General features: G+C 40.0%; 1 protein-coding gene across 1 annotated transcript in view; it reads left to right on the top strand.

The window, feature by feature from the left end:
• Positions 1 to 224: 224 nt before the first annotated feature.
• The window catches only part of NYAP2 (neuronal tyrosine-phosphorylated phosphoinositide-3-kinase adaptor 2), a 29,803-nt gene continuing 19,390 nt past the window's right edge, over positions 225 to 10,637 (top strand). The window contains exons 1-3 of the mRNA XM_009701372.1: positions 225 to 231; positions 593 to 628; positions 1,721 to 2,818. Coding sequence (XP_009699674.1) covers positions 225 to 231; positions 593 to 628; positions 1,721 to 2,818 — 1,141 coding nt within the window. The remainder of the gene's footprint in view (positions 232 to 592; positions 629 to 1,720; positions 2,819 to 10,637) is intronic.

Genomic DNA, 10,637 nt, shown 5'->3' on the forward strand with positions numbered 1-10,637 from the left:
ACATTAATTGGAACCACCATGAAAGCATAACACCATTTTTTGAGGTTGTTTTTTGTTTGTGTTTTTCTTTTTTTCTTTGTTGTACCTTAGTTATATGTTAACCTTAAACAAATACTGTCGACAAAGAGTGATCTCATTACTTCATATATGTGCATACACATACATTCACAGCTCTTTATTCCTAAACAAAACTGGAATCTTGTTTAACATCTGCCTTTATCGCTATGCCTTGTAAGAACTGAAGAGAGGTTATTTGGCAGATCAAAGCAGAAGTGTGACAAAGGGATAACACTATGTTTGAATCCTCCTCTGATACTGACCAAATCACGTTAGTAAGATGCTGTAATGCAGGCATCTTCCAGCCCTGAGCCGACATGCTTGCAGACTGTCAAAATACTGTCAGCTGGCAGAGCAGTGCCTCGCTGCTGGCTTTAGTGATACATTTGAGGCTGTTTCTAAAAGAGGGTTTTTAACTCCATGAGCACTGCCCACTTGGTTTAACATTAGAAATTTGCTGGCTGTTTTCTGATGGGTCAGCGGAAGGTGTCTGGAAATTTCTCTGAGCGCTGAGTTTTCAGTGGCAAATCTGTAGCAGTGAATTGCAAGCAAAGTTTGGAAAGACAGGAAAGCTGCCATTCTAAACTGGCCTGTCATTTAGGATATTTTTTAAATTGGGAAACTTACCAATGAGGTATCAAGGCTTTCAATGCAAGAACTATTTACCCTGTACGAATATAAATTAGGTTTAGTTTATGTGATAAATTTTGTTTCTGAATAAGTTCATTGAGTCTGCTTAGGATAAAAACTGACTTCACCCAAACATTTAATGAGGCATTTTATTAACCTCAACATTTAATTAGATGTTTTACTAACTATTTATGCAAAGTGAACAAAATGCAATTTCCATGAGTTTGTATATTGTTTAATTCATAAAGGATAATTTCTAAGAAACCCTTGACCTCTTATTTCAAACAAATTTCATCACAATGTTTTGATTTATAATTTCAAAGACAAAATACTCTATTGTTTCTAGAAATAACCTGTTTGGGAAGGATCTGAACCTGTGAGATACTTTGTTCCCCCCTGACCTCACTGAAGTCTCGTTAATTCGTAGGATGGAGTCCAGATAAATGTTTAGGATTATCCCAACAGCAAATTTTAGAGTATTTGTATGCGTGTGTTTTATTTGTCAATCAGTGCTGAAAGAACTGTTGTGCTTTATGCAAGAAGTTACTATAAATAAAAAGGTCTTGATTCATCACTGTGTCACTGCGGAGTTACATCACTGTCATTCCAGTATGCATGTCCAGGATCTTAACTGTTGTCTTGCAACCATAAGGAGTTCATTTGGATCCTTGGTTTTATGTCTTTGGCAACTCTTTGGGTCTTTAAAATCCCACAGTGACATTTGAAAAGCATAATATTTAAAAATGGAAAGTCCCCTGTCCAAAGAGTTTAGGAGAGAACAGATGTCTCGGAGAAAGGGAAGTGCTCATTAGCTACTTAATACTGAAGTGTCAGAGCATTCTGGGGGAAGATTAGGATTGTTTTGAATACGGTGTTATTTTTATAGTGTTCTACTGATGTAATACCAGAGAAAACCAGCAGCAGGCTGGTCCCAGGAAATCTGTTCCAGAATTATGACACTGTAACAGAGATCCTATGGTTGACAAAGTGTGTTACATACTTCTGATGAATTTTTATTTTGTTCTGTTTTCAGTGTCAGCCAAACCAAGACCTCACAGTGATGAATACACAAAGAAGATTCCACCTCCTAAGCCGAAACGAAATCCAAACACTCAGCTAAGCACATCTTTTGATGAAACATATATCAAAAAGCATGGCCCTATGAAGACAACACTCACTAGGGATGCCTCTTTATCGCAGGTCAGCAGTCCTGCCCCAGACACAGAGGAAGAAGAGCCTGTTTATATTGAAATGGTTGGGAATATTCTCAGAGACTTCAAAAAAGATGAGGATGACCAAAGTGAAGCAGTCTATGAGGAGATGAAATACCCTATATTTGATGACGTAGGCCAAGATTCAAAATGTCAATGTGAATATGACCATCACACTTGTTCTTCTCAGTGTGCTACTCCCACAGTGCCTGACCTAGATTTCACCAAGTCTTCAGTGCCATCTACTCCCAAGGGCTTGCTTTGTGATATACCCCCACCGTTTCCAAATCTGCTTTCTCACAGACCTCCACTGCTAGTGTTTCCACCAGCACCAGTGCAGTGTTCCCCAAATTCTGACGAGTCTCCTCTAACTCCACTAGAGGTCACAAAGCTTCCCGTTTTAGAAAATGTGTCTTACATCAAACAACAACCTGGAGCTTCTCCATCTTCACTGCCACCTCATACACCAGGCCATCAAAAACTGGAGAAAGACCAGACAGTATCTCATGGAACTAGCACCCCTGGGCACACCTCCTCGCCTCCTCATCCTTCTACCTTATACAGAACGCAGTCTCCACATGGTTTTCCTAAAAGTCACTCTGCCTCACCTTCCCCTGTCAGTATGGGTAGGTCTCTTACCCCCTTAAGCCTCAAAAGACCTCCACCTTATGACTCTGTACATTCAGGAAGTCTCTCAAGAAGCTCTCCATCAGTGCCTCATTCAACATCCAGAAACACATTGCAAGAAGGAGGAAAGATGGTAAATGCCTCGGTCAGTACCTATGGGTCATCATCTCAGAGTGGTTCCCGTTCTCGGACACCCACCAGTCCTCTGGAGGAACTAACCAGCCTCTTTACCTCAGGACGAAGTCTCCTGAGGAAGTCCTCCAGTGGCAGAAGATCTAAGGAACCTGCAGAAAGTAAGTTCTTGATGTAATTTTTCCTCATTTTTCCTTGTACAATATTTTTCACTATATTATACTAAATCAAATACTTGCAAAAAGCAAATACTTCAGAAGTCTGAATTACTTACATAAATTTCTTGTAACAGGAAGAAAAGTGATTATCGTTAAAATTGCTTTAGTCTTCATATCGTTATATTTTTAAAATTTTAAAGTATGCATACTGCACTACAAAAGTACAATTCATGGCTTGATCTTGCAAAAGGAGTCAGTTTTCATTAACTTTTCCACAGTTGTAAGGGTCCCATATGAGCTGGGATCTTCCCACCATGTCACATCCTTCCTTTCTTGATGGATGCTAGGACACAGTAATTGTCCAAGCAGCTTGTGGCAAAATAACCAAACAATAGTTGTTTTTTGGCGAAGATCCACTGATCGCCTTTAACTTGGCCAGTGATCACGGCATGTATGATGGCCACCAGAGGTACCGGCTTAAACCATTCCTCTCCTTCCCACTGCCTCCTTCAGTGCTGTGCAACAGAATATCTCTTTTGCTGTGCTAGTGTGACTGGTTGGGAGGTCCTACTGTGAGTCGATCTGAAAACCAACATGACCCACTATGCTTCACCCACACACAGAGGAAAAACATGGGGGAAAGTTGTGCAGGAAAACCTTAAGCCAATATTGACTTTTCATATGCTGTATCATAAAATCATTGTCTGTCGCATATGCATTCAGGTTTACATAACATGCACCTATTTCTGAGCTAGTGAAATATGGAAACTCCTAATGAAATCAGCAGGAGTCACAGGTGTGAGTGAAAGCAGAACCTGACACCAGTATTTCTGTTGCAAAAACATTCCTGTTCAGTCGTGCCAAAGACAACGTCTTGCAGTGGAAGGTAGCTATAACACCTTTTGTCAGAGTACAAAGTGGGCTCAGTACACTTTCTCCTCCAATTTCAGTAAAATCAGTTTATGATTTTGAATTTTTGACACCTGCCAAACAGAAAAACTCTCCTTGGAGAACAGCTGTTCTTATGTTTGTGTGAGTGCTGTATTATACCTATTTGGCAGCTGTAACGTATTAAATACGATGTGATAAACTATGCTGGATTATACCTCATAACGGAAGGTGTTCTGGTTTCCAGGCTACCATATTGCTACAGAAGAGAAGTGAATTCTGCACTTGCCTTTCTGGTTGTGTTTGTGCCACTCTGTTACATTACTCATCACAGTGTGGTCACATCACTTTGGGGCACGTGTTGGGGCTCACAAGAACACCCTCTCAGGGTTTTCATGGGCAGAGGTTGCGTGCCTCACACTTCTGCAGCTGAGTACATGCAAACGTGTGAGTATGGAGAAGCTTGGTGGCAATGGTTTGCATTGGCATACACAGCACTTCTCCTGATTTGTGGACTCCACTGCCGCAACCTTTTTTCTCACTTATCTCTGTGCCAGTCAGGAATAATGGCTCTGAAATCAGAAGGTGGAGGTGGGAATGGAGTTGGCAGGATACTGACAATACAAGTTGGTGCAGCAGTTTGCTTAATTTGTCTTTAATATTTTTGTGGCCTGCAATCATAAATACTGTTTTAGGAAAGACTTAGCTCCATAATTCATTGGGGTTTCAGTAAGTGATTACAGTAATAAAAATACAATAACCTCAAATACCTGTGCTGAATGGAAGCAAGTTTGTACCTAAAAGGCAAGACAATTCTAGTAATTGGGAACAATTGTGAAGGATGTGATGTGACATTCATAAATAATTGCAGTGAAGTGGTAGGGAGATTTTGGCAAAGTGCAGACAACATTGAACATTACTAAACATACTGCTTATTCATAAGTGAGCAGAAATCCCCTGTAAACCCCATGTTACACCAAATCTACCTGGTGAGCTTTGTAAGTCGGATGGTTTTATGCTGACCGATGTAGGCAGAAGTACCAGGTTTGGAACCTACAGAAATTCCTGCAGCGAATGTGCCAAGTCCTGAGAAATGTCAGCAAATCCGTGTTGCTGTCTCATACCTACCTCCAGAAAGATATTCACTGTATTCCACTTGACTGAAATTGAACACAGAGCTTTCAAGGGACTTTTCACTGATAAATTTAAAATAAATCTTGCCCTGCAGATCTGTACCAAGAACAGCTTTCTTCTTGGCCTCTCAAGGAGCATTCTGCTTGCTCTTAGGAAGTAGAAATGTGCTCCTTATTGGTCACGAATGGCAAGACAAGAGAGATATGAAATAGAAACTGTGTTTATTTACTTTAGGGACAAAACATTAATGTTATAAATAGACACCAGTGGTGAAAAGACTCTGGAGTGCAGCTGTGTTGAGTAAATGAACAGACTGCCCATCTAATCCAATTGTAATTTGTCTGGTATTTACAGTATGGCTTAATCCTGTGGGATTACTGCACTAAGCAAGAGCCAGGTTTGTGCTCAGATATTGGAGAGGTAGAAGAAATTCTAAGATCTATAGAAAACACATACGGTTCTAGTATTTTTTGTCTTGCAATTCTGCATTAAAATGATCAACAATAAAGAATGTAAATTGCGGGATTTGAATGTAGAATCTGACCAGGCTGTCACATTTACCTGCTGTGATTATACATAGTGGTAGATAGCATAGACCAAACTGACTGTACGATCTGTTAAAGAAATCTTGCTCCTACAAATCACACTGGAAGCCTAAGACACTCATACAGTTCTGTATTATTGTTTTTTAAGCTATGGGAGAGCAAATGTATAGCATAGGACTAACTAGGACTGCCATGGCTTTATAGTTGTCACTTAGTGTAATTTGCTGTCAGCATACAGAAGGATTTCCAGAATCTAGAGGATAATGAATACACAAAAAAGAAAGAAATTATATGACTTTTATGAAATCATGCTAAGAAACTAAGAATATTTGCTTCTAAAATACAAAAATATTCTGAGCACATCTCAAGCAACTTTCTCATTGAATTCTCCAAGACTCAGCCCTCTGTGACTTGTCTGAAGCTCTCAGTGCCATATGCTACTCAAAAAAAAAAAGCACAATGCTAAGTTTTATATTCAGCTGAGTGTATTTGGAAAATATTGCAGCAGTTACAGAGAAAATTCTCTCTCATCTTTATTGTTATCACTGCAACTGAATTTGCAGAAATTTGGCATCTGAGTCCAAACTCAGAATGTATTCGCTGGTTTTTAATTTATAGCATTTTTGAGTGGGTTTCTTTTTGAGGGAGGGGGGCTGCACAAACCTTATTTCCAGTCAATAGCTTTAATATACAAGCAAAGCTGCCCTTGCAGCCTTTCTGTATTATTTTCTTTACTCTTCTGCCATTTTTCCATGTTTATCCCCCTCCATTTTATTCTGTAGAGTTCACTGGAATTGCATTAGTGGGAAGATGGGTTAAATCAGTGATACTAAGGAGACTGTCACCTCAGGGCCACATTTTCTGAGGATATGAGCTTCCGTTGAAGCCCCAGACATGTTGCTGAATGCACTCAGCATCCATTGGCTGCAGCTGTGATGTGCGTATCTGGATTTTATAAGCAGCTCACTTACTGTGCTGTGTTCTTCTAAAAATCCTCTTGTGTGCTGTTAGCATCTTATATATGCATTACAGCACAGTTGTGAAGGTGGGGAGAAAAGAACAAAGGAAAATAAATTGTAAGGCCAAATCAGAAATGAAAAAAATGGTGGATGATGATCACAAAGGCAGGCAGAAAGATGGAGAGAACCCCTGTTGAAAACTCAAGAAAGATATTGAGCATGAAATATGTGAAAGAATGGAAAATATAGATATTATTAATTGTCATTGACTGTTCTTTAACCTTCCCTGCTTTTGTGTGGGGTAACATGATAGTGTGCCCTAACAGTTGGCAGACCCCTGTGAAATACAACATCAGTCCTCAGAGATTACAGGGAAACTATTTAAAGGGTATCAGGTCTGCCTGGTGTCCTTGGGCTGCTGCAGTGTGTCCTTTTCTAATACAGCTGGAAGATGTTTAAGTGTGACCGCTCAATCCAGCTGTGTTGAATGACACATTCCCTTTGCTTTTAGCATATAGACTGACTGTCTGTGTTACCCATCTCCTTCAGTAAAGAGGGTATTATGGAGGGAGAGAGGAAGAGAATGGTCTTCAGATTTTCTGGAGCTGTATTGGCTACCTCTGTCTTTTCTGCACCATAGAAACATAATGTACTCTGTGAAAATACAGAACTGAAGTCATGTGCCTATAGGCATACCCACATCCTAAAAAGCAAAATAGAAAAGCTGTTGGTGTGCACCTGAACTGCACTTGCTTCAAGGCAGTACATTTTTTTCTGGGTGAAATGGTCCTGTAAACCCTTGCCAGGACCAACCCTTTCTGTTTGTGTATTGGTTGTTTCTATTTGTTAAGGCTTGTTTCCTCATAATTTCCTGGGAACTTCACGTCTGTTTTGAGAAAGTATTGCAAATATGCACCCTAATGAACTGCGCAGCTAAAGAGTTACCTCTGCTGTGTGCCCTGACTCTGTGCATGAGGTGCGAGATCAGGACACACAATTGATGCACAGCAGCTCAGTGCTCTTTTCCTTCGCTTCTCTGCAGGGCTTTGTAGCTGCTTTGGCTTTGGCCTATAGTTTCTATTCACATATAGGGAGGAAATTTGTGAATGTGTTACTTTGAAAATTCAGTTAAAGTAATTGAAAATTGGGATAATTATTAACATTTCCTGTTCTGGCTGGTACCTACTGCATTAGAAATCGAAAACATTTTATTATAAGCTGTCAAATAGTGTGGGGAGGGGTGCAGAAGTGGCTCAACTTATTAAAAAGGAGCTCATGCTGATTTCTCAGGCAGTTGAGACCCTTTCATGAAGAAATTGTGGAGTTAGAGTGGAATTTTTTATTTTTATTTTTTTTTTTGTGATGCTGGTGCGTTTGTAATCCTTGTTAGATAGAACTGCACGTTGGAAAAAAGTTTGGGAAATGAGTCAAATTGAAATTCACCCCACATGGGTCTGTTTGGTTGTTTAACCTCCACCTCTGTGCATTAAATGCAGGGTGAGGGCTGTAGACAGACAGGGCAGGATTTCAGCTTATGTATTTCTAACGGAGTTAGGATGAAAAATGCTGGCCTGAGGAGGGTGGACTTGGTATGCCATTCAGCTGTGCATACCTTCTCATCTGGATACCTGCTCAGCCTCTCATATTCTGAAAAGGAAGAGCTTGCCTGCAAGACTAGGCTGGCCATACAAAGTGCTATAGCTACTGCACTACATACCATTGCTCAACTACTACATAGCTGAGAGTCAGTATGAGAGACTGAAATTTAGAAGCCTATGTCATTTCTAACCTTTAGGTTAATATATTTTCTGTAGTTTTATATAAAGGGATATCAGCCTAATTCTCGAGCCCTTTTCTGCATTGTAGCAATTGATTGCATGCAGTATGAATGCTATGTTCAGTCTAATGAGATAGTTACAGCTTTACAGAAATAATACTGCATAACTGAAGTTACTCCTGAACCTTTGAGCCAGAGGTGTATTGGCTTCTCAGTCACAGGTGAAGCAGCTATTTCACTAGAAGTTAGCTTTTCTAGTCTGATGACCCATGATACATATGAGATTAGACGAGGTGATCACAGCAGTCATGTCTCGTTTGACAGTCCTGAAAGCAGATCTGAAAGAAAAGACTTAGAGGAGGCAACAGGGGGGAAGTGCTGGAGGAAAAGAAATAGAGGATAAGAGAACACCAGCTTTGAAGATGACACTTGTTCGCCACAAGGAAGGATATGGTCTTACCACAGTTAATTGCATTTAGTTAAAGCCTGAAGAAGGCTCTGTCCTTGCCCATCAATGACTGTCTGTTGAGATATAAGCAAGCTAAGGAGCTGCAGCATCAGAATTACTTCAAGTGCTCACTTGTGAGTGCATATTCAGGGCAAAAGCTGTGTACACCTGCACACACAAAGGTCATGAGCTGTCTGGTCTGCTGATGTCAGTTAGGTCTCTCTCCACCTCTGCCCTTCACTAAGGGACATGCCTGTTGGGGTGAGTGTGCGATGTGAGACAACTAAAAACGACTGAAGTGTAAACATGGGGAGGACTAGATGTGGTCAGCATCCTTCAGGAACTAAGCTTTTGGGAAAAAACAAGATTCATTTTGCAGTTGAGTGGTCTTGAGTGCTGCTTCAGCCATACCTGTTGTTGTCCTTCACCAGTAATCCTTAGATCCCCTAGTGAAAAGAGGTGGGCACTGGACTAAATGTTTTGATCCAGATCAGCTAGCCTGGCCAGCTGGAGCCTCTTGTTGAAGCTGACATGTGTTCCCCAATTAACAATCACAGGAAATCACTGGAAAGAAAAATCATAATGTGACAGTAAGGTCATTCAGCTAAGCATGCAAAAGGCAGGAAACCAACGTTTCACCTAGATTTACTCTTAAGTGGGAAAAAAGCAAAGGTACAAAGAAGAATCGTGTGAAAGGATGCACAACTCCTCAGTGGTAGCTTGCACGTCCATGGGTGTTAATCCCCTGCCATAGCTATGCCACCACTGCTCCAGTTTGCATTGCATGCCAGTAATTCAGTTCTTTATCGGCACCAAGGATAGTGGCAGGTTTGAGAACTTGTTTTGAACGGGTGAATCAGTTGGTACCTGTTTCTTGATTGAAATACAGACTATGTCATTTGTTGTCTTGCTGCTTTCACACAAAAGTGAGTATGTCTATTTTGAGGCCATTTAGTTGTTCCAGTCACTAATGGGTGGGATGTCCCCTCCGTTTTTAAGTTGAAGGAATGTCTTTGTTACATGCAGTTATTAAAATAGAAAACACACGTTTTGAGATGATATGCAATGGTTTTGCTAATTGGTACCATGACATTGTCTCCTCTTCTAATTCAGCAATTTAGGTTCATCAGAAAATCAGGTCCTCCTGGAATTGTGACGGTATACAGAAGCATTGAAGAAGACATAATTTCATAAATAATTGCTCAGGTTTTTCTGGAAACAGCTGCTGTTTCTGATTGATGTATATGGATTTATTTATTCCTTCTGTTTATACTACTTGACTGCTTGATAGAATTTCTGGTTAGCAATTTAATCAACATTTCTTTTTATGAAGGAGAAATAAACTTGTAAGGGATAAAAAAAATAATAGAGGTAAAGCTATTCTCTTTTTAGATTTCAAGTAAAAGACGGTTTCAGGTAAGGGATTGAAAAAGACATTATCTCTTTAGGTCTAATGTACAGGAAGATGCGAGTTGTCTGAAAGTTGTTAAAAAAAAGGAAAAAAAAATGCTTTAAATTCACTTACCGGCACCTACTTCACTGTGTTGTGAATAAGCAAAGTAACACGTGCTGCACTTAAGGACATGGATAATGATAATAGGTTCTGAATTTTAAGTGCCATTGATTTTTTTTTTTTTCCCTCCATACTCCCTGTCCCTCCCCCCTCCTCCAAACAGAGCTTTCTGAGCCTGAGAAATATCTTGACCTTTAGGCCAAATCCTCAGCACTTATAAATCACCACTTCTTATTTGAAACTGGGAGAGCTACTCTGGTTTATACCATCTGTGTCTCTAGCTTCAAGAAAATAAATGTGTCCTTTGTGACTAGAACAGCTTGTATTCAAAATGGTGTAGTCATATAGCAAGACAGTGAATCGGAGAGTTTATTGTCTTTTTGTTTCAAACAGGACCACACAATTACAACCAATTCATGGGTGCTCAGTAATAACAGTAAGCAATGCTTCATCTGGTGATGTTTTGCGTAAGCATATATTACCTCCAATGAAATTGCTAAATACAATTTCTTAACATTTCTCACTGTGTTTTTTAGGAAAGGTGGTATCAGTGTAGGG

Source organism: Cariama cristata, unplaced genomic scaffold (genome assembly GCF_000690535.1).
Source record: "Cariama cristata isolate BGI_N322 unplaced genomic scaffold, ASM69053v1 scaffold30165, whole genome shotgun sequence".
Classification (NCBI taxonomy): Eukaryota; Metazoa; Chordata; class Aves; order Cariamiformes; family Cariamidae; genus Cariama; species Cariama cristata.